General features: G+C 43.6%; 2 protein-coding genes and 1 long non-coding RNA gene across 5 annotated transcripts in view; 2 read left to right on the forward strand and 1 right to left on the reverse strand.

The window, feature by feature from the left end:
- BICDL1 (BICD family like cargo adaptor 1) overlaps nucleotides 1-15,639 on the forward strand; it is a 121,555-nt gene extending 105,916 nt beyond the window's left edge. For 2 of the 3 annotated variants that reach the window (XM_073582728.1, XM_073582729.1), the window contains 4 exons: nucleotides 2,360-2,503; nucleotides 3,428-3,558; nucleotides 7,418-7,538; nucleotides 14,799-15,639. In XM_073582728.1, the coding sequence (XP_073438829.1) occupies nucleotides 2,360-2,503; nucleotides 3,428-3,558; nucleotides 7,418-7,538; nucleotides 14,799-15,005 (603 nt within the window). In that variant the 3' untranslated portion in view covers nucleotides 15,006-15,639. Of the gene's footprint in view, nucleotides 1-2,359; nucleotides 2,504-3,427; nucleotides 3,559-7,417; nucleotides 7,539-10,021; nucleotides 10,131-14,798 lie in introns of all 3 variants that reach the window. The other variant, XR_012233620.1, reaches the window with a different exon arrangement.
- On the forward strand, nucleotides 10,139-11,805 carry LOC141096228 (uncharacterized). The gene is made up of 2 exons (XR_012233621.1): nucleotides 10,139-10,473; nucleotides 10,913-11,805. It is a non-coding gene; the product is annotated as an uncharacterized lncRNA (long non-coding RNA).
- A 150-nt stretch (nucleotides 15,640-15,789) lies between the features above and the next one.
- Nucleotides 15,790-24,854, reverse strand: part of RAB35 (RAB35, member RAS oncogene family) — a 32,993-nt gene continuing 23,928 nt past the window's right edge. Inside the window, exon 6 of the mRNA XM_073582730.1 lies at nucleotides 15,790-16,691. Within this exon, the coding sequence (XP_073438831.1) occupies nucleotides 16,563-16,691 (129 nt within the window). The 3' untranslated portion in view covers nucleotides 15,790-16,562. The remainder of the gene's footprint in view (nucleotides 16,692-24,854) is intronic.

Consider the following 24,854-nt stretch of genomic DNA (forward strand, 5'->3'; position numbering starts at 1 on the left):
TTAAACTCATAAATATGCACATATTCATGAGTTTAATGAGCGGTACCACGTGACCGCTGAATGCAGGAAGCAGACGGCAGAGGAAGAAGCAGAGGCTGCAGAGACGTGCCAGGAGAGGTGAGTATGATCTCTGACACCCCCGCTCCCCCCCGGTATATGACTCGCGTATAAGCCGAGACGGGGACTTTCAGCCCAAAAGAATCGGCTGAAAATCTCGGCTTATACACAAGTATATATGGTATGTTTTTTTCTAAAATCCTGCAACGTTTCAGCGTAAAACATATGTGATCTTGCAGCCAGTGCCTGATTCATGCTGCCTGAGGTTCGAGCAGCACAAATGGCCATATAAAGCGGACCGAGATCAAATCGCAATGCTCTGACTGGCCGGCAGCTCTCCTGATCAGAGCTTGACAGCTTCATGTATTTCTATACAGCTGTCAGGAGAGCCACCGGCCAGTCTGAGCATTGCGATCCGATCTTAATCCAATTTATAAGGCCATCTGACTTCTCCCTTAAAGCTAGTAATATCGGTTTGAAAATATTAGCCAGCATGTAAACCTGATCCAAATACGTCACGTGCACACCTTGCAGAACGTTAAAAGGTTAATGGTTTATACTTACTCAATCTTGCACTTATTAGTCCTTTAGTGATATTCTCCTGCTGATAAACATTGATTTTATCAAAATTACAGCAAACAGCCCAGTGTGTGACACATCGCTTGAATCAGGGTCTCTATCTCTGCATTATGCTGTTCTCATATTAGGGAGAAAAAACCTGGTGACAGATTCCCTTTAAAGGTTAATAGTCATTATGAAAGGTACAGTGCTTAAAGGGGACTCTATCGGTTTACAGGAGCTTTTTCCTTCTAGGAAAGAGTTAAGGAGAATCTGTCAGCAGGTTTTTGCTATGTTATATGAGGACAACATGAGGTAGGGGGTTAAACACTGAACTCGACAATGTGTCACATATCCGACTGTGTGCTGTTGTTTACTTGGTGATTAACTTTGCTCTGACTATCAGGCATGCCAGCGATCCAACTCCGCCCTTCCTGTGATAAGCAGCTCACTGTCTATAGACTTTTTACATAGAGAGCTTGTTGTGGACAGGTGCACTTTCTCTGCTGTGCTGCATTGCTAAATCTAAATACTCTGAATGTGTCAGTATGGCTGCACCCAGTAAACTAAGTGATACATCACTGCATTCAGCTTCTCTTTGCCTACTTCATGGCTGCTCTCAGATAGGGTAGAAAAAAGCTCCTGACAGATTTACTTTATTTCGCTTACTTTCCTCATAGAGCTTTATCAGTAAGACTCCATAGTCAGATGGTTTTCTAAACCAATTGAGGACTGGGCCATCTTACCTTATTCCTAACCAGGCACATTTTCAGGTTTTATTGTACATGCACTTTTTACTAGTCTAAAAAAATGTTCTTATTCAGATATTCAAACAATTTTTGCTTTTTTTCCAAGACACAATGGGTTTAATTTAATGTCATTTTTATATTCCTTTTTTTATTATTTATTTCACACCGTGCCTCCCCTCTTGCCCTTTGCCCAGTATGGTTTTAAAAAGACTTTAAGGTAGGGCATTTTAACATTTTAATCAATACATTAATTTTATTGCTAATTTTCCATGTAAATTAGGTTGGTGTATTTGCCTCACTTTGCCTCCTGTTCGCATCTCCTATGACCATGTCTTTCCTGTTCCTTCAATACATCCAGCGATCAGATGACCAATCGCATGATTGCCAGGTCCAGAGGAGGTAGCACTCCCAGTACTTCCCCTTCTGTATACACAAGCATTTGTTCAGCACTGTGTATACAGAGATCGAGAAGGTAAACATTGTAATAAACCAGGTTTATCTTTTCGGTGCAGAGTCTGGCTGTGTGTGGCAGCCATCTCTCCACCTTCTCAGCTGTAAAATCTCCTGCAAGCTGCTTACCATGCAGTGATGTTTTAGAGCATCAGTTCAGAGTAAAGTTTGGACTACCCTGATGTTCATAGTCTATGGATAGTTCAGAAGTAGTTAAAGGGGTTATCCAATATTAGAAAAACTATGTTTCGGCTACAGGCACACCACCCTAACCAAGCCTGATTTTGGAAGCTTAGGAGAAAATAAAAGTTTCTCTACATCCCCTGAACATTTATAAAAAAATTACTAGGTGTCAAAAGTTTCCTATTCTATCTGCACTACCCTGCACTGATGAGGGGTAAATACTCTGAAACAGCAGTCTGTATATTTAGTTGTCAGATATCCAGTCCTCATTCTTATTAAATAAATTAACCCTATTGTTACCAATTACATCCTTTATTATAATGAAAAGTCATAATACATAATTTCATGATTTAATTTCATAGAGTTCACGAAAATGTGAAGATGATGGTTTGGAAGAGCAGATCAAACAGACAAGTGAAGACTCAAAAGCTCTACGGGAGCTCTTACAGGGAGAACAGATAAGAATGAAGCAAACTTTTGAAGAACTACAAAGGCTTCATAAGCAGGTAACGTATTGCAAACATATTTCATTGTGATTGTGGGACCTGTCACTAGTGCCACTTTTATGCAGGCCGATTAACATTGTATGTGCATAGAACATCATGTTATCAGCAGCACATCACCTGTTTACACAGGAGGATGTGCTGCTTAAAAGTAATCGCACCCGAGAATCAAGCGTTTTGCTCTTTCGCCAGCTGATTGCCATCCTGTTTGGACTGACCAATATTTTGGAACAAGTGATGCTATGAACACTCACTCCCCAATTATTGCCTCATGTAAATGGGCTATTAGTCATGCTGGTCGTGGTTAAGATGCATTTACACAGGCTGACAAGGGTGGTCGGTCTGTTTAGGCAGAATATTAAAGAGCCGCCAATCAGTTGCATTTAGTCAAAATGATGGTCGTTTAACAGCTGCAGTCGGCCAGTGTAAATGCGCCATGAAGACCTCCACACACAGACTAATGTTGGCTGAACCTGCCGATATCCACGGTTTGGCTGGAGGTCTAATGTCTATGGGGGTGCCGGCCAACTGATGGTTGGGCACTGATGGACTGGCACTGATGGATTGATTATCGGGGAAGATGTCGATCGTGCATATCCATTTTCAGACTGCTGATCGCTTTGTTTTTCTGGTGACAAGCCACCGTCAGAGTAGTCTGCCAGTGGCTTTCTCATACAGAACACAGAAGTGGCATACCTGGGAGCGTCAGCTGTCGCCAAAAGATTGGCCAAAGCATCATTTGGCTGACAGCCATGTATGTGTATGGCCAGTTGGGCGGACAGCATGATCTTGCTGACATATTCTTTTTATATTTTGGATTTTTCACCAATTGCAATTAAGCATTGAAGACTTAGAAAAGAGGTCGTATAATGCCTTTGACTATCTGCTAAATGATTTATCCTGCTGACTCTCAGTGTTCCTTGCCAGGTAACCTTATTGAGTGTGGAAATGACTGCACTCAAAGAAGAACGAGACCACCTCCTTGAGCTTACCCAAAATAATGACACACATGAACGGCTACTAAAGGCGATAAAGGATCGAGATGAAGCTATAGCCAAGTAATCCACATTTCTACACTTTTACATTATCAGCCTGGTTTAGACTTTTCATTTCACTGGTGGATCCTTGTTATTAAGCAGCTTTTATTCTAGAGGCCTAAACGGCTGATTGAAATACTATAGAATTGATATGTCAATATTATACATGCAACATGGCGCGCATATATTTCCTAATAGCGTTGCATTCCTTTACTACATATAGAATTATATCAGTCCAAATTGAAAAGCATTAAGTGGTTATCCAGTCTCAAAAAAAAATGGCTTAGCCTCAGGGTAAGCCATCAATATTACATTGGTGGGGGTCTATCGGAACCCCCTCTGATCAGCTGTTGAAGAGGCAGTAGGATCTCTGCAGTCTCTGCATTTATTCTCTACTTCCGTGCGCTGTATTTAACAACCTCGAAATAAAATAAACTACGAACCAGTCTGCTGCAGTAAACACTGAAGCCCTTATACGATGTGCCACGGACTCTTCCAGAAGTCGATCGGAAGGGTTGCCAATTGTCAGACCTCCACTAATCTAAAATTGATGGCTTATCCAATGAATAACCCTTTTAAATGAGTATTATCCACAAGATATACCATAAATTGCTGATGGGTGGAGATTCCACTGATGGGACCTGCAACAACTTTAGAGAAGAGGAGACTCTGACCTCTCCCACGGTCACCATCAGTGGAGAGGTGGCCAGATCGAAACGGCTCTCTCAATTGACTTCTATTGTAGTTCCATAAACAACCGAGCATCTATTAAGATTTTTATGGTAAATCGTGTGGAAATGTCATAAATGTACAAGATCAAAATACCCCTAGAACCAATGTAACTTTTACAGCTGACTGATTTGTCAATGTCATGTCTTAAAGTACAAAATAAAGTCAGTGAGACCTGGACCACGTTCATGCAGGCATCAGTATTTGTAACACTAAACCAGGAATGAAACAAATATTATCAAGCCTTCCATGTGTTTTGGACTTACTCTTGGTTTTGGCTTAAAAATACAGTTGGTTAAAAGTGGCCTGATGGAAAGAGGTCTCTGGCTCAGATTTTTTTTTATAGTAACTATCAGATCACAATTAAAGTTGGTGAAGGGATTTGTTTGGTTATGGACATTGGCGGGGTCCCGGCTCCTAGACGGCCAACAGTGTGACATGCCTAAGTGTGTGTCAAAAGAGGGCTTTAATAGAGAATCATCATTTATCTTCTCTCAGGAGCCTAGTATTGTACAGTGGGGAAAATAAGTATTTGATACACAGCCAATTTTGCAAGTTTTCCCACCTACAAAGAATGGAGAGGTCTGTAATTTTTATCGTAGGTACACTTCAACTGTGTGAGACAGAATCTAAAAATAAAAATCAGAAAATCACTGTATGATTTTTACATAATCAATTTGCATTTTATTGCATGAAATAAGTATTTGATACAATAGAGAAACAGAACTTAGTTTTCAGTTACAGAGGTCAGAAGTTTCCTGTAGTTCTTGACCAAATTTGCAGCAGGGATTTTGGCCCACTCCTTCATACAGATCTTTGCAGGCTTTTCAGGGTTCGAGGCTGTCGCTGGGCAACATTGAGTTTCAGCTCCCTCAAAAGATTTTCTATTCAGGTCTGGAGACTGAATAGGCCACTCAGGACCTTGAAATGCTTCATACGGAGCCACTCCTTAGTTGCCCTGGCTGTGTATTGCAGGTTACCGTCATGCTGGAAGACTCAGCCACGACCCATTTTCAATGCCCTTACTTAGGGAAGGACGTTGTTGGCCATAATCTCGTGATAATGACCCCATCCATCCTCCCTTTAATAAGGTGCAGCCGTCTTGTTCCCTTTGCAGAAAAGCACCCCCCAAAGTATTATGTTTCTACCACCATACTTCATGGTTGGAACGGTGTTCTTAGGGTTGTACTCATCCTTTTTCTTCCCTCAAACATGGGGAGTGGTGTTGATACCAAAAAGTTCCATTTTGGTCTCATCTGACCACATGATCTTTTCCCATGCCTCCTCTAGATCACCTAGATGGTCATTGGCGAACTTCAAACGGGCCTGGACATGTACTGGTGTGAGCAGGGGGACCCTGCGTGTCCTGCAGGATTTTAAGCCATGACGGCGTAGTGTGTTACTCATGGTAATGTTTGAGACTGTGGTTCCAGCTCTCTTCAGGTCATTGATCAGGTCCTCCCGTGTAGTTCTGAGCCGATTCCTGACCTTTCTCAGAGTCATCCTTACCCCACGAGGCGATATCTTGCATGGAGTCCCAGACCGAGGAAGATTGACAGTCATTTTGTGTTTCTTCCATTTTCTAATAATTGTGACAACAGTTGTTGCCTTCTCACCAAGCTGCTTGTCTATTGTCCTGTAGCCCATCCCAGCCTTATGCAGGTTTACAGTTTTGTCCCTGGTGTCGTTAGACTGCTTTTTGGTCTTTGCCATGGTGGAGTGTGATTATGTGGACAGGTGTTTTTTTTACACAGGTAACGAGTTTCAACAGGTGCAATTAATACAGGTAATGCGTGCAGAGTAGGAGGACTTCTTAAAGAAAAACTACCAGGTCTGTGAGAGCCTGAATTCTTGGTGGTTGGTGGGTGATCAAATTCTTATTTCATGCAATAAAATGCAATTCAATGATTTAAAAATCATACAATGTGATTTTTTTTTTTTTAATTATTTTTAGATTCTGTCTCTCACAGTTGAAGTGTACCTACGATAAACACTACAGACCTCTCCATTCTTTGTAGGAGGGAAAACTTGTAAAATCAGCAGTGTATCAAATACTTATTTTCCCCACTGTATAGTAGCAATTTTAGGCTTACAGTATGTAACGTATCATTTTTTTATACCATATTTACCTATTATTGTATTACATTTTACTTTAATAGGGGTTCATAAAGAGATCTCACTGTCAAACTTACACAAAAATTGATAGGATTGTGATGTAAGTGATTTAATTAACAGGCTTGTGCGGGATTAGAAAAACATGGCTCCTTTCTTCCAAAACCAGTACTGCTCATGGGTTATAGGTTCGTGGGTTATAGGTAGTATTCCACTACAGTCCCATTTATTTCAGTCATGCAAAACACAAGCCGTGGAGACAGCATCACATTTCTCAACGCAAGCAATGACTAGCCAGGTCTTTCCCCGGGAAGGAACAACCACGGGAAGGGCAGTCTCCAATGAAGGAAACCACCCATGCCAAAACATGGTATCCATCCACAGACAGCTGTTTCGGGGTATTGCCCCTCATCAGTGTGGAGTAGGAAACTGGCCAGTAGGAGCAATGCCTACTAGAATCATTGCGTTGAGAAACGTGATGGTGTCTCCGCAGTGTTGGATGTTGATCTCCATGAGTTCATTCATCCTCATTTTTCACAGTCTTCTACTAGGCATTGCTCCTACTGGCCAGTTTCCTACTCCACAGTGATGAGGGGCAATACCCCAAAACAGCTGTCTGTGGATGGATACCATGTTTTGGCATAGGTGGTTTCCTTCATTGGAGACTGCCCTTCCCGTGGTGGTTCCTTCCCAGGGAAAGACCTGGCTAGTCATTGCTTGCGTTGAGAAACATGTGATGGTGTCTCCGCGGCTTGTGTTTTGCATGTTTTTACATATTTCCCATAAGGGATGGGGGCATTGCTCTTGAATCATTGCGTTGAGAAACGTGTTGGTGTCTCCGCAGTGTTGGATGTTGATCTCCATGAGTTCATTCATCCTCATTTTTCCCATTTATTTTAGTGCCGCTGCAATACACTACACAACCTGTGGACAGCTGTGGCGCTGTTCCTAGAATAACAGACATGTTTTTCTCTTCCTGCACATCTCCTTTAATGTTGGCGTTTCACATAGTAGACATGCCTTTGCTTTTCTTATTAAGGAAAAACTCAGTGGAAATGGAGTTGGCAAAATGTAGAATTGATTTGATGTCACTAAACACACAACTACTAGATGCCATTCAACAAAAGCTAAACCTGTCCCAGCAGCTGGAGGCTTGGCAGGTAGGGGCTTGATTTCAGTATGCGGATTGCTGTATAATGAACCAATGTCTTACAAACTGTCTTCACTGTATGATGCCATTTCTAATAGCTTTAGCCATGATTTTTCATTTTTCGGATTTAGAATCCGACAGAGAAATAATACAGTCTGTGTAGGTTTCATTTGAGGATCATGGGAGGCTTGATATGGCTGGATTCACATTTGCAGTATTTGGATGTGGTTTTAGATCCAAATACGAGATTGTATACTAAAAGTTATCTTTGGAGCTGTATGCACCACTGTTTGCTCGTCCTAAATGGGAGCCATGTTGCAAAGCTAAGACTCCATGCTGAAGTGAGGAATATGGCCACCAAGGCAGCCGTGCTCGTTTGCAGAACTAGGTCATTCTTTAAGAAAGTACAGTACAACACAGTATGGACTTCAGGTCTTGCTCAAGCATTAAGATGGCCCTTAATGGCAACTACAATTAAAGACAAGATTGTCATTTTATTTTCTACATACATAAGTTGCAGTCGGCTTTTTGGCCATCATGAATGTACCGATGGAAGAACTTTTGTCACAGTTGGAAGGTGGATTGTGACCTTTCCCCATAGAAAATAATTAAAATCGCACCAAGGCCATGATATTATGACTCAACTTTCAGCCATCATGTATCTCTAACCTTGATGATAAACTGCTTTGTACACTTCCCAACAATAGCAACCTCCAGTACTAGAATATGCAACGATAAGATGCTTTACATCGGAGTAGAGATGTGTGTGGCCACCGGACCGGAGCACTGGGAACAGTCTATTACAAGCCGAAATCATTGCGGCATCATATGACTTTGCGCCAGATTTGTAATCAGGAGAACCAACGTGGTTTCTGGCAGATAATAAGTGGTTTTCAGGGCTCCCGTCCAGCTGCCATGGAATACTGATGTGGCCTATGGAGCAGGGTCTTTTCAATCCGTTCTCTCATTTCTACAATCGGTTTCTAGGGTTTCTGAAACATACACCAGTGTTATGAATTTCTTAAGTACTAGTTTTTCAAAAGTAATATGACAAGAAAATAAGGGTATATTCAAGAGACAAGCAATTTGATTCCCGCTGTCCTATTCCATCTCCAGTCCAATCCTCTATGGTTACTGGTCTTCACCTCTGAGCCCTGCAAGATCTTGAAGGCGCATGAGGCCTAATGGAAGAAAGGCAAAGTAGTAAAGACCATTTGCCATGAAGAACTGGGCATACCGGCAGAACATAGCAATGCAAATCATAATGCCCCTGTATAGTATATTCACATGGCAGATCTATTGTAGACATTTCTGCAGATGACCCGTTCAGGTGAATAGAACGTGGATAAATCTTTACATATAGTAGGTACACTACCATATTCAGAACATTGGGATGTATTTGGATGCAAGAGTGTCAGCCACAAATCTGACATGTGTTCTTCAAAGAGTAGAAGGGAAAAAAAACTCATGCTCAAGTCTTAATTTTCCCTCCAAAACTTCTAAATCATGTTAAATTTTGGGTCCCGTAAGAAGCAATGGATCCTATATTATTAAAGAGAACCTGTCAGGTCCCCCATGCCCTCCACAAAACAGCATTCAGATATGTGTGATTAAACTCCCTCTCCAATCATCCCTGTATAACATAATTCAGTTGAATAAATGGTTTAAATATGCATTTATAACCTCCGCTTTTCCTATGCTAATTAGGGCTTTGACTGGTTGATGGGGCATTAGATGTTCCAGACTAGTCAGCCCTCTTTCCATGCTATCACGCCCCTATGGGCGTGATAACAATTTGCATGAACAGCGTCATTGCCGCTTATGCAAAACTATTGCATGCACGTCGCTCAATTAAGCAGCGTCACTGCGTCTCTGAAGCCGGGTGTACATTTGCTGACTTTAGAGGCGTACTGCGCATGACCGGAAGCCATCTTCTGAACTTCCGGTCATGCGCAATGTGGCTCTGAAGCTGGTTGTACGCTTCTAGGTCCTGTGGTGGACCACCAGGTGAAGTCATTATTACATCTTACACAGACAGCCCCTGTCCTCATGGGCCCAGGGAAGCACGAGGAGTGAGATGTGGCCCACGGCCCCTTTCACTAGCACCAGTGAAACAGCGCCTGGTAGGACTGCCACCAGTTCCTCGTTAGATATAATCCTGTTAACAGACCGGACTTATATCGGGCCAGAATCCAGCCCCGGTAGCATGGAAAGTTAAGCTGAGAAAAGTACATGTGGATTGGGATAAATGAGCAGCCCAAGGTTAAATAAACAAAAAAACACAAGGTCCAAACCCAGCCAACATATCATATGGGTTTGCAAATACGAACCTGTTGTATTATAGGTTTACAGGAGTGCACTAGTAGGATACACATGATCCTAAATGAAGACACATTTTGCCATCTGTTTGAACCCCATAATAATCCCAATAAATTAATTGGATTTGTTTGCAGTGGTTCCTAAGCATTACATCTTTACGTTTCTTGGCTATAGTTTGCTTCCTCAGGGCTTTTCACTATTTGGCTCCTTTGGTTTCTGATCTAATGGCCTTTCTCAGATCCTGTATCGACAACTTTAATCATACACCCCTCCTGCCTTAGAGGTGAGATTTTGTATAGCTGTAATGGCTTATCCATCATGTTGAATCATCATCAATCTCACCAAAGGCATGTTTTAGGCGTTGGTTATGTGTTTGGTTTCTCCATTAATTAGCAACATTTCATAGTTCTACGCTATTATGTGATCATTGCATCCCACCTCTTGGCTCGCCAGTCATATCCATCTATAAGTTATCATGTGTCATAACTGATAGAACAGAATACATTAATGCAACAGTGTGAAATACCCCAAAATGTCAGATAAAAACAAGTTATATGTCCATCCTCAGCAGTTTTTGCAATAGGTTTCATCCACATGGCTGCATCTTGGCTCCATGCAAGCTCCAGGTCATACAAAGCTTAAAGGGAACCTGTCACTTCCAGAAACACTAACCTGCAAACATAGGATTAATCTGACTTACTGGAGCAGCGGGTACAGAGAGAAAATAAACTTTTATTTTCCTTGTAGCTGTTTGATTCTCAGTCATCGGGGCAGTGTAGGGGCTGTGCATGGAGTGCTTAGTGTCACAGCCCACTATACAGTGAGCGCGGCTGTAATCGTTCATTGGCACATTGATGTAGTCTGCTTTGCATACACATGCTGCAGAGCAATGTGCCGGCGAGAGACTACTGCGTGTTCATTGTGTTGTGAGACCACATTGATGACTAAGTGAGTAGGGAGAATATAACTTCACTTTCTCCCTGCAGCTATTGCTCCAGTAAGCCTGCCAGACATGATTTATATGCCATTTACCTTCAGATTATCACTATATCTGCACTGTGACAGGTCCCCTGTGTGACCCTACTGTACATATCCAATTTCAGTTGAATGCCATATTACGAGGGTATGCTGTAGAGAGACCAGTGTAGTGCCATACTAATTCAGGGCACACAGCTCTGCCAAGTGGCATAAGGCCTTAGAGTCCAAAATGAAAAACAAGTTTCAACAATCATTTCACAACCCTGTTTATCCCCATACCAATTATTTGCAGGAAGGGTTAAAGGGAAGCAGTCATGTCCCCAAACACCATAAGCCTATTAAATGAGTTATTCCTCTCGGCTTGGAATAAAGTACTGTGAGCGGCGGCTGTAAGTATGCCCCAGCACTCTGACCGCTCACTCTGCACATGGGCATTTTCTACTAGTTGCACAGCCTTGAAATGCTATTACCTTGCAGATTATCCCAGGCTACTGGAGTTTGGGGATATGATATGTTCCCTTTAAACTAAAATATATGGGGCAGTTCATTTACTCCTAAAACAGGTTTTGAGAAGTTAATATTCCCCCACCATCACGACCAGGTCAACTGATTGGCAGGGATCCAGCTGCTGTACACCCCTTAGCTAGGCACTTCCATGACATCCATTTACAGATGATGTAAGCCTTAGGATGCCTTCACATTGTGCTTATTCTCACAAGTGTCCCGTTGGGGCTTGCGTTCTACTGCCCCTGCAAAATGGGATTCGGACGTATGCACCGACAGGATCATAAACTATAATTATAGTCTCTGGCCCTGTCGCTGCATAAATACAAATCCCTTTATGTGGGGGGACCCATGTTATTCAATAGGGCTATTCAGATGAACAATTTTTTTTCCTCTTGGTCAGACTGTCCTTGGGGAATAATAAAAAAAAAAAAGCATGCGCAACTTTCCTCCAAGTATCGGATGAAACCCATTCACATCTATGGGAGCGTAAAAACACGGATCTCACATGGACATCCAATTTTGAGACATACATTTATACTATAAACCTAGGACTTTATTTGATCATGTACTTTTTTTAGTGTAAACATTTAAAAACAGATCGCACACGTTACATTGATGTTAAAACAAGGGACATGGATGAAAATTGGATGAAGATTAGAAAAAAAAAAAGTCTTTAGAGAACAAGTTCTCATACTCTCGTCTGCAGGGGTCCTTAGGGCAAGACCATATACATGACTAGCCGCAGGTGTGAAAATGACATTCACAATGATGGCCACTTGCCACACAATTTCATGTCTGTCATGCAGCCCATTGACCAGTGGGGTTGAGTGTGTGGCAGCCAGAGCGTTTTACAATCCCTACACAATGCCCCAGTAGTGCTGCAGCTCTCCGCCAGAACTAAACCTCACAGCCCAGTGGTGGGGAATGTATCTTCAGGGGTAACAGGAGTGAAATGAAGGGGGGAGAAGAGGTCTTGGGATGCAGAAAACACCTGATAGTTCAGAAAATATAAATGTAACTAAAAACAGCATTACAGAAATGGTCAAATTTAGCACAGCAAAAAGCATTAATTAGGGGCTACAATACTCACCTTTGCTCCACCACTCGTGGTTGGCTGCCATCTCTCACCCTGATCTACTGGGTGCAAAAGTGAAGGCCATTATTAGGTGACACTACTCAATTAAATATGATCCAGCTTTGTCAGTCGTTTCCTGCTGCAGTTGAAACATTTATATACACTGACAGGTAAAAGTTTTGGCACCCCATGGTCAAAATTAGTGTTATTGTGAACAGCTAAGCAAATTGAAGATGAAATGATCTCTAAAAGGCCTAAAGTTAAAGATGTCACATTTCCTTTGAATTTTAGGAGAAAAAAATATTTAAATATTTTAATCTTCTAAATTTTAAAAATTACAAAGAGTTAAATGGGTTGATGCAAAAGTTTGGGCACCCTGCATGGTGAGTGCCTAGTAGCACAGCTTGTAAACTCTTTGTTGTCAGCCAAGAGCCTTTTCAATTCGTGTTGAGGGATTTTAATCCATTCCAGTTGTGAGAGATTCCCTTGTCATCTTGCATGCACTATTTTGACATTTAGCCACAGATTTTCAATGATCAGATTAGGGGACTTAGAGGGCCATTGTAAAACCTTCAGATTGCGTCTTTTGAAGTATTGTGGATTTTGACGTGTGTTTAGGATCACTATCCATTTGTAGAAGCCATCCTTTTTTCAACAGCGTGTTTTTTTTTTTTTTAACAAATGGTGCAATATTTGCATCAAGAATTTGTTTAAATTTCATTGAATCCATTCTTCCCTCTACCTATGAAATGTTCCCCGTGCCATTGACTGTAACATGACCCCAAAGCATGATTGATCCCCCTATGCTTAATGGTTGGCGAGTTGTTCTTTTTCTGAAATTCTGTGCCCTTTTCTCTCCACACTTGCCTTTGATCATTGTGGCCAGAGTTCTATTTTAACCTTATTAGTCTCTAGGACATGTTTCCAAAATGTACCAAGCTTGTTTAAATGTTCTTTTGCATACTTCTGACTCTGAATTTTATGGTGAGGTAGCAGGAGAGATTTTCTTCTAATGACCCTTCCATGAAGACCATGTTTGTGCAGGTGTCTCTGAACAGTAGAACAATGTACCAATAACTCCAGAGTCTGCTAAATCTTTATAAAGGTCTTTTGCAGTCAAGCAGGGGTTCTGATTTGCCTCAACAGCAATCGTACGTGCAGCTCTCACTGAAATTTTGCTTGGTCTCCCAGACATTATCTTGACCTCCACTCTTCCTGTTAACTGCTGTTTCTTAATTACATTTCAAACTGGGGAAAAAGCAACTTGAAAATGCTTTGCTATCTTCTTATAGCCTTCTCCTGCATTGTGGGCCTTAGCCATTTTCACTTTCAGAGTATTAGGCAGCTGCTTAGAAGAACCCATGGATGCAAATTTTTGGCACATGGTTAGAGGAGGCTGGGTTTTTATAAAGCTGGGAAATTTGCATCACCTGGACTTTCCTAATGATCGTGAACAAACCATAACCCTAATAGACTAATTAAGGTCTGAAACCTTAGTTACAGTTAATGGAGGACACAACTCTCCAAGGGTGGCCAAACTTGGCTCATTTTCAGATTTGTAATTTTTAAAAAGAACAAAAATGACAATTTGTTTTTTTATTTCTTGCCTATGAAATGTGTCATCTAACTTTCGGCCTTTTAGAGATCATTTCATCTTCAACTTGCTTAACTGTTCACAATAACAGTAATTTTGACCACGGGTGCTCAAATTTTTACATGCCACTGTATTGTGTAACAAAATGACTAAACACCTTATACATTTCCTCTATAAAAAAAAAAAAAAAGTAAAAAAAAAAAATCTCTTTAAAGGGAGCATGTCAAGCTAAAAATTGTATCTCATCTACAGGCAGAATATTATAGAGCAGGAGGAGCTGATCAGATTGATAAACATTTTTGTGCGTACAGTTTCTGTAAAACTTTATTTTATTCATTGAAATCCCTGGTGTTTGTATTTACGAGTCCAGTGGGCGAGCCTATGCAAAGATTTGAGTCTTCCCTGTATGACTGTGTAGATAGATAGCTGTCAATCACTTTGTAGGACCTCCCCCTAGACTTATCCATACAAACACCAGCGATATCAATGTGTAAAATACAATTTTTTGCAGCAAACATCATTTTGCTCTCTGTACCACAATGTGCAAAGATCGGACTGCATGTAAAATGTGACTGGTTCCGATTCCTTTAAACAGCCACAACAAAAGCATCATGGTTTCCTATATTTGCATGGTTCAAGTCGTAAAAGGTTTGTGGCACCTGTGTTTCTAGCTTTCCCTGTATATTCACAACACCCCCATTTTCTTCATAGAGCCATTTTGCCGTTGTCTAACAAAAAAAAAAAAAATTGTTCAAATATGATTTTTATATTTTTTTTTTTTTGCTTTCCATTAACAGGATGACATGCACAGAGTCATTGACCAGCAATTGATGGACAAACACCAGAAGGAATGGAGCCAGACTGTATATTCCTTCTCCACTGGCCACCAAATCAAGCATTGTGGCAAGGTTACCACTCTGAATCGCACAGAGCGGCCAGGAGAAGAGCCTATTGGGTCTGAAGGAAGACGCCTCTTTAAATTTCTTAAGAAAACAAAATGTTAGTGTGACTTGCTCAACCTTTCCAGTGAATCACGGCAGACAGCTGAGTAGGGAAATCATTCTGCTATGAAAAGGTGGAAAGGCATAACGCAGAAATCTGCGGGTGATCAAACCCTTAGAACATGCCCACAGTGAGAGGCTAGCGGGCTTGTGGCTTATGACAGTTACTAGAGAAGTGTTCTGCTTAGCGCACTGGCTAAGTAATGAGGTACTTGTATTTATTTCAGCTGTATTTCTATTGTGGAGACATGCACTTTGTTCGGTGGAGTCTTTCCATGATGAACACCTTGCACTTTTAGAGCCATTCGTTTCTATTCACTCCATAGCTTCCTTGATAACTTTAGCAGGTATTACCATTGTAGACAGGTCCTGAGCTGCTCTCGGTGCAAGGAACAGACGCCCTACCTCTGGTCTTCCAGACAGAGCACAGCACAGCGGAATGGTCCCTACTGTTCCCTACAGCTCACGTACTGAGAGATGCTCCATGTACGTAGGAGAAGCAGAATTTTTTTATAATGAATATTGCATACAGTTCTGGTTTTATAATACAAAGATATAAAGAGAATGTCATATTTTAGTACAAAATTATGCTCTTTTTATTGTAAACTCTCTGGAATAAAATATTTCTATGATTTTCCTTGGTCCCGCTGAATACCTTTGTTGAACATCCATTCCCATCCTGCCACAGGCCGTAAGTACAAGATTTACCCAGTCCACATTCTAGAAATATATATAATATATATTTCTATAGACACTGATAGGACACTTTTTTCCAAAATTCAGGATCCATGTTTCACATTTTTTATTAGTTTGTTCCTATTTATGAACAAGATGGTACAAAAAAATTTGGCAGATTTATTTTCCCCCATTATATATTTCTTTTTTTCTTAACATAATGGTTCTTAGATCGTAACAAATTACTTAATAGTCCAGGATCCATCCAGCCTTTTTTAAAAAACAAAACGATCTTGTGGTTGTCTGTTCTGCGCTGGTCAATGGAATAGATGCTCGCTTTTCTTTTAGCATGGTTTTAAATAGTGACAAAAACTAAACAGCAGGGAAGCAAATTAACAGCAAGGCCTAGTAAATCTTACCCTAACAGGCAGGACCGAAAACCGGGCGCAAGGTTAAGATCCCATCTGTCCTAAATCTTTTAAAAATTTGATCAGTTCATATTCATCACGACAGATTGGCGATCGGAAAGCAGAAAGCCAAAGCAATAGGAGGGCGGCATGGCTGGTTAACGCAATATACAGTATGTACAGACTCTTGTTAATCAGTCCAAGGAGTAGGCACTGCAACTGTCCTTTCCTAGCAGACGCTCCAGAAGAGCAGGGGTGACAAGGGGATGACAAGGATCCGCAACACCTTGTTGGCACAGCAGTAAAAAGGTGCCAGCGCCTCTCAATAGAAAACCTTGAGAAAATTCTTAAATTAACAGCACAAAACTGAGAAAATGCCCCAACCCCTGAAAGCTGGGCACTGCCCGTGGTACAGTTACTCTTCGTCCCAGAAACCAATGTTCGGATTGAGTGCGGCCTCTCTGTGCTGTGCCGGCACCTAGCAGCATCTCTTCTTCCTTTTACTGTTTTTGGTTAATTTTACCACATCATTCTGTTGCTGTTGTTGTTGCTTTGCCAAGTTTTCTTTCTTTGCTCGGAGGACTAGCTCAGTAATGCAGTTAAACATCTAGAAAAAGAAAGAAATGTTAAAATGTAAACCCACCAATAACATATTAATCTTTTTTTTTCAATTGAGGGTTTGTTTGATTTTAATACCTCCTTAGGGCACAATCAGACATTGCAAATTTTTTGCAAACATTTCCCGTGAATTGTGGAGAATTTCGCTTGCAGAAATTTCTTCAACAAATGTACAGCATGTGAATTCACCCTTATCAAAATGCCATAAGGATTCCTTTATACATTACAGATTCTGTTGCAGAGAAGCAAAAGCCCAGATTCATCAGGACTGGACATGCACCGCGCCAGAAGTGTCGGGGACTGGAGTAACAGTTCTGGCGTAAGCCATGCCGCCACTTTTCATACAGCAACACCCTATTTCCAGATACATTTATTTTGGCTCACTGCCTGAAAATGGCATAGAAATGTTGCAAAAATGTTGGTACATCTCAAAGGGTTTTATGGTAAAGTCTGAGAACTTTTATTTATAAAAATAGTAGTTAGCCAGCTCATTTTGGATCACAAGAGCTTCAAAATGTATGCCCATCTTCATTCACGGACATAATTGGATAGTACTTGTGAAAACAAACAGCTTTCTGTTCATTACAATTTATTTCTCCCACCTCCCTTGATAATTAGTTTTATTTATTTTGTGTGACAATCGTAACCAAATGAGTGCTTACAAGATCTTTGCAAAAAAGAGCTTGTAAGCACTGCTCTGAAGCGGAGTGGGATCTTTGAAGCGCATAGTTAGTTCCCGATGCAGCCAGCTTCTGTGTCTGAGCACTTCAGATGTTGCTGTCAATCTCTGACAGTGGAATTTAATGGGATGGTGAATGCACCAGTTCCCGCCACCCCCATGCAATGCAAACACATTACCATGGCAGCTGGGGGCCACCCAAAGGCCGCCGTGGTTATCATCGTAGTACTCCTGTGACGCTCAGCCATAGTCAGAGCCTCATAGGAGACTGTCATTTGCAGTATATACTACAATATTGTGTGTCAGAGTATCGTAAGTTCAAGTCACCTATGGGGACTAAAAGAAAATAAAATTAAATGTTTTTAAAAATCATTAAAAAAATTAAAGATGCAAATCACTCCCGTAAAAGTCCGATCTATCAAAATACAAAATATCAGTATGATAAATATAAAGAGGGGAAAACAGGATTTTGGTTGCTTACCGTAAAATCTGCTTCTCAGAGTCTTCATTCGGGGACACAGGAACCGTGGGTGTGTGCTACTGCCACTAGGAGGTAGACACTATGCCATGAAAAAAAAATGTTAACTCCGCCTCTGCAGTATACACCCCTCCGACCGGCTGTAGGACAATCAGTTAGTGAAAAAGCAGTAGGAGGAGACATCATCATGTAAGGCTACTTTCACACATCATTTTTTTGCCGTCAGGCAGGATCCGGCTATTTTTAGAAAAAACGGATCCGGCATAAATTTTTCAGAACTGTAGAAATGGATCCGTTTTTCTGCCGGATCCGTCTAGCAGGTTATATCTGTTTCCTGGGGGCTGGCCAATTGGATCTGAGCATGCGCAGACTTAAAAAAACGGATCCGGTGGCTGGATCCGTCTTTTTCTGGATCCGGCGCCCATAGACTTTCATTGTGGCAAAATGCTGGAAGCGCCGGATCCGGCGCTTCCGGCTTTTTCGCCGGAGACAAAAAACGTTACAGTAGCCGTTTTTTCCAGACGCCGGAATGGGACAAGTAGCCGGATCTGGCAAAAAACGGATGAAACGCAATGCCATCCGGCGCGATCCGGCGCTAATGCAAGTCAATGGGGAAAAACTGGATCCGGCATTGCATTTAGCTGGATCCGGTTTTACAAAAAAAAGCCGGATCGCGCCTGATGGCGAAAAACTGGTGTGAGAAAGAGGCTTAAGTCATCATATATTCATTACAAGTAACAAAATCATGGGAGGGTGCCGTGTCGTCCCCCAATGAAGACACTGAGAAACAGATTTTACAGTAAGCAACCAAAATCCTGTTTTCTCTTTGGTCTCATTGGGGGACACAGGAACCGTGGGACGTCCAAAAGCAGTCCCTGGGGTGGGAGAAGACAGAAACTTCCTTCAGGTCTGAGAACTCACCACTGCCTGCAAGATTCTTCTGCCTAGGCTGGCTTCAGCTAAAGCATAGGTATGGACCTTATAGAACCTTGAAAAGGTATGCACAGACGACCATGTGGCTGCCTTGCACAACTGCATGGCTGATGCCCTAGTGTGTACCGCCCAGGAGGCGCCCACCGCCCAGGTTGAATGGGCCTTGACCCCAGCAGGGGACACCCTGTCCTTCACCAGGTAAGCTTCCAGAATTGACATTCTGATCCAGTGGGCAATTATTGCCTTAGAGGCCGGGAGGCCTCTTCTCACCCCATTGGGGATAACAAAGATCGAGTCTGCCTTCCTGAAGGGAGCGGTCCTGGCCAGATAGACCCTTGTCACCCTGACCAGCTCTAGCTTATTCAAAGAACGCTCCAGAGGATGGGTTGGAGCAGGACAAAATGACGGAAGGATTATTTCCTCGTTCAGGTGGAAGGCCGATACCACCTTGGGAAGAAAGTTAGGAGGAGGCTGCAAAACAACCTTGTCCTGGTGCATAATTAGCAATGGAGGACGACAGGACAATGCCGCTAATTCTGAAACCAGCCTAACAGAGGTGATGGCTACGAGAAATACCACCTTCCAGGACAACAAAGACATGGGAGCTTCCTGGAGGGGTTCAAAGGTTGAATCTGTCAAGGCTTCCAAGACAAAATTAACCCCTTAATGATAGCCAATACGTCTTTTTACTGACCTGAGATATAAGAGAATATCATCCCCACACAGGTGACAATCCAGCAGCTGTCAGCTGTCCACTATAGCTGACAACTTGCTGTATCACAAATGATCAGTGTTACATAGTTATTAAGGTTGAAGGAAGACTGTAAGTCCATCTAGTTCAACCCATATCCTATCCTAACCTGCCCTAACATGTTGATCCAGAGGAACGCAAAAAAAAAAACCCATGTGGCAAACAGTAAGCTTCACATTGGGAAAAAAGTTCCTTCCCGACTCCACATACACCAATCTGACTAGCTCCCTGGATCAACACAGGGTTGCCACCGTCCATATCTGTTTAACCCGATAGTTGCTGCTGTCAAAAGTGACTACATCGGAAAAAAAGATTGGGGGGGCTTCCGCTTTAATCTAATTAACACACCGAGATTATTATTGTGTGGTCCTGATGTTTGCCATAGCAGTTCAGTGGCATTAGAGTCTCCCGGATATAGCAGTCAGTTCAGAAGTTAGAGACATTTAGGTGGTAAACATTTTCTCTTTCCTGCTATACCACTTTGCATTAATTCCTGAAAATCACCTGAAGGGTTAATAAAACTTCTGTCAGGTAGTTTCAATAAGTTAGGGGGTGCGGTTTTTTAAATGGTATCACTTTCTGGGGTTTTCCAATATATAGCACCCCCAAAGTCACTTCAAACCTGGATAGGTCCCTCAAAAAATAAATTTTGTAACTTTCCTTGAAAAAATGAAAAAATTACTGCTACATTTTTAAACCTCCTAAAAACCTAACAAAATAAACCAGCGGTTTAAAAATGATGCTGATGTAAGGCAGACATGTGGAAAATGTTATTTATTAATGTTGTGTGGTATGACTATCTGGATTAAACAGATAATCATTCAAAGTTTGAAAATTGCATTTTTTTTACATGTCAAGTTTCTGATATTTTTTATAAACACAAAACATATCAACCTAAATTTACCATTATCATAAATTATAATGTGCCACGAAAAAACAATCTCAAAATCAATGGGATTTGTTGAAGCGTTCCAGAGTTATCGCCACATAAAGTGATATTGGTCAGAATTTTAAAAATTCGCTCCGTCACTAAGGGGTTAAGATCCCATGGAGCCACTGGGGATCTGTAAGGAGGAGATGCATGTGCCACCCCTTGCAGAAAGGTCTTAACCTGTAAGCGTGAGGCCAAAATTTCTTTGAAAGGCCAGGTATCTGCTCTCTCTATTCTTTTTCAAAGAACTTGGGGCCAGACCGGCATCTAACCTTGCCTGGAGAAAAGCTAGGACAGATGGTAGGGAACAGGGCATAGGTGTGATGTGATTAGAATCACACCAGCCAAAATAGGCCTTCCAGGCTCGATAATAGACCCTGGAAGAGGATGGCTTCCTGGCCAGGATCATTGTATTGATGACTCGGTCCGAAAATCCTGCTGCTCTCAGTATTGTGGTTTCAACGGCCGTGCCGTCTAATTGAGCAACCGAGAATTCGAGTGGTAAAATGGCCCCTGAGCCAGGAGATCTGGTCTGTCGGGGAGTCTCCAGGGGGTGCCTGCGAGAAGATTGATAATTTCTGCGAACCAGGCCCTCCTGGGCCAGTACGAGGCGATCAATATGACCGGCACCCCTTCCGCCTTGATCTTCTTTAGCAGTCTGGGCAGGAGAGGAAGGGGAGTGAACAGGTAAGGGAGTCTGAACTGTGTCCAGGGAATGACAAGCGCGTCGACCACTATTGCTAGAGGATCGCGGTATCTTGAGACAAACTGTAGGACCCTTCTGTTCTGTCGCGACGCCAGATGGTCCACGTCTGGAGTCCCCCATAGCCGGCATATCTGACGGAACACGTCCTGATGTAAGGACCATTCTCCTGCCGCGAGCCCCTCCTGACTGAGGAAGTCGGTGACCATGTTGTCTGTGCCAGGAATGTAAACTGCCGGAATTGTGTTTTCCGCCCAGTTGAAGATTCTGGATACCTCGGCCAGTGCCCGGGGACTCCTGGTTCCCATTTGGTGATTGATGTATGCCACCGCTGTGGCATTGTCTGTTTGAATCCGAACTAGCTGGTTGTTGTGGTATCTTTCCCAATGTAGGAGTGCTAGAAAGACCGCCCTCAGTTCTAGAATGTTGATTGATAGTGAGGATTCTCGCCTTGACCATCGTCCTTGGTCCGTCAGGTGACAGAATACCGCACCCCAGCCCAGGAGACTGGCATCTGTAGTTACCACCTGCCAGTGGACAGGGGGAAAGGCCATCTCAGATGAACGAGGGGGGAGGTCAGCCACCACTTGAGGGACTCCAAGGTCTGAATGGAAAGGAAGAAGGGGCGATCCAGCGAAGAGATGGACCTGTCCCACTGAAGAAGGATGTTCCTCTGCAGTATCCTGGAACGGAACAGGGCAAAGGGTATTGTCTCTGAGGCTGCCACCATCCTCCCCAGGACTCTCAAGGCAGCGCGAAAGGATAGAAGTCGGAATTCTAACAGCGAATTTCCTGCTGGAGGGTAATCCACTTTCTTTCTGGGAGAAAGACCCTCGAGCGGTGGGTGTCGATCATCCCTAAGAATTCTAGGCGTTGTGTTGACGTTATGTGAGATTTCTCCCTGTTTACGATCCAACCAAACCGGGACAGCGTGTTTAAAACCACCGCTAGGTTTTCCTGGGCCTGAGCGAAGGAGGGCGCATTGACGAGAATATCATCGAGGTATGGTACTAATATTATGCCTCTGACCTTTAATATGGCTACCATCGCTGCCATAATCTTAGTAAAAATCCTGGGGGCTGTTGCCAGTCCAAATGGCAGGGCCACAAACTGGAAATGCTGCTTTTGGACAGCAAAACGCAGAAACCTTTGATATCCCTGAAAAATGGGGACGTGCAGGTAGGCGTCCCGAATATCTGTGGAACATAGGAATTCTTGATCCTCCATAGACGTAATTATCAACCGAATCGACTCCATCCTGAAATGGCGTAAGCGGACTCATCTGTTTTGCCTTTTGAGGTCTAGTATGGGACAAATTGAGCCATCCTTTTTTGGTATCACAAACAGGTTTGCTTATAAGCTGGTAAAATGTTCCTGCTCGGGAACGGGGACGATTACTCCTGCGTTGAGGAGAGAGTCGACTGTCACAAAAAAAACCTAGAGCCATAGCAGCGTCTTTTGGAGGTTGCGATAGAACGAAACGGTCTCGCGGAAGCGCGTTGAAGTCTATCTTGCATCCTGTGGATACCACCTCCTTTACCCAGATATCCTCTACTGAACTCTGCCAGACATCTGAGGAGGAGAAGGCGGCCTCCTAGTCTGGGAGAGGTACTGGGAAGGGAGTTGTATTCCCTGCCGGTGTCAGGCTGAAGTGGCTCTGTTCGGCCCTGACCTGGTAGGTCTGCTGTTGGAACTGCGGGAATGCGATTAAGAGGTGGCCCGAAAGGATACCCTCCTCCTACCTCTAGGTGCTTGCGACCTCTGTGCCCCCTGAGCATAAGCGCCTGTCACTGCGGTACGGCGAAAGGGCTGAGCCCTACGTTTGAAAACATATCGACAAGGCTTGGCCTGAGGGAGAAGGGAGCTTGTACCCCCCCGTTGCATCCTTAATGATTTGATCTAACATTGACCCAAAGAGCCGGGTGCCCTGAAACAGCAGATTGGTCAGTGATTTCTTTGAGGACAAATCAGCCTGCCAAGCCTTTAGCCAGACCGTCCGCCGGACGGCTACCATGTTACTGGATGCTTGAGCTGCGCAAGACGCGGCATCCAGGGCTGCTGATACTATATACCTCCCGGCATGAGATTTGATCTGCGAACTCCGCCAGTTCCGCTGGTGGTGCCCCGGCCAATATGCCCTGTCTAAGCTGTTTGGCCCATTCTGTAACGGACTTAGCTACCCAGGCTGAGGTGAAGGCTGGACACAATGTAGCGGCTGCTGCCTCAAAGGCGGATTTTGCCAGGGATTCTATCCTCCTATCATTGGGATCCTTTAGGGCTGCCCCACTGGCGAGTGGGAGGACTGTATTGGTAGAGAGTCTGGACACTGGTGGATCCACCGAAGGGGAGGCGGTCCAGTTGGCGGTGAGATCTGGAGGGAAAGGATATAGAATCCCAAAACGACTTCCCCTCTGAAACCGCCTGGTTGGGTTTTCCCTTTCCCTGGCCAATACTTCCTCAAAATCCTTGTGGGAGGCGAAGACCCTAGAGGGGGACTTATGACGCTTAAATGAAAAAAAAGCCTGATCTTTAGGTTTTGATGTGGCGTCCCCAATGTTAAAGGTCTCATTGACTGCGGTAATGAGACCCTGAACCATATCCTTGACACCCTGGGACTGTTCTGGCCCGTACTCAGAACTCTCCTCTGAGTGTGTCTCTGATAATGCCTCGCCTGATTCCGGGGATGAGGACCGGGAGGAGGCAGACGGCCAGAGGAATTCTGGGGGTGAGATGGAGTGAGAAGGGGACCTGGGTTGATGGTCCTGTCTAAACCTTTCACAGCCTCTAGAAGGCCCAAAAGGAGGCTCCTTTGATGCTCCTGTGTCCACTGGAGTCTGAAGTGGCAATCTGTCAAGCACCGTTACCAAGGTGATACCTTGGTAAGGTCGGCCACGGACTTAGATAAGGAAGAGGCCCATCCTGGACACTCACTGTCTCCCATGGCGATGGATGGCCCCCTGGGCGGCTGGCAAGGTGGCTTCCTCCTGCTCCAGGGATAATGCGGGAGCTCTGACAGGTAAGGCGGGGGGGCTGCACCTGCTCTCTAGTGTAGGTGACACCTTGGGTCTGCTGCAATCTGAGCAGATTGGCGAGGACTGACCTGAAGAAAGCCTGACATTGCATTTGGTACATACAAAATATTTGACCAAGGTCGCTGAAGCGGATGAGGAGGAGCGGGACTGCTCTCCCTTGGGCATACTGACAGGCTTTACCTGGTGCCAATCGTCAGGGGTAGAAAGCGGAGTGAGGGAGCAACCTGTAGTGCAATACTCACATACCCATGACCTGTGTCCCCGCCGCAGCTGCCGCCCGAAGGCTGATGAGGGAGAAAGAGCGAGGTGAACAGCCCCCGCTGCCTAGAAGCTTTATGAAATCTCTGCCCAGAAGCGGTGGGCGGGGCCCTGCTCCGGCCTCCTGGAGTACCAAGATGGCGCTGGTACAGGAAGAGGAAGCCAAGGGGCGGAGCCTGCTGGAAGCCGGAATCTGGCGTCAGCCGTGCTGGGCTCCTGCTGGAGCCCAGGGCCATAACGCTGCCACGGGAGGAGGCTGGAACTGAGCTGCACAGTGTGCTTGAAAGTAAGTGTTGGCTCTTAAAGTATAGAGCCATGGGCTGCAAGCCCGAGCGCTGATTAGAGCGGTCACATTCAGCCTAGGGCGGCTGGTGAGCAGAATATAAA

The sequence above is a fragment of the Dendrobates tinctorius genome, unplaced genomic scaffold, assembly GCF_039654945.1.
Source record: "Dendrobates tinctorius isolate UK_male_01 unplaced genomic scaffold, ASM3965494v1 ptg000073l, whole genome shotgun sequence".
Classification (NCBI taxonomy): Eukaryota; Metazoa; Chordata; class Amphibia; order Anura; family Dendrobatidae; genus Dendrobates; species Dendrobates tinctorius.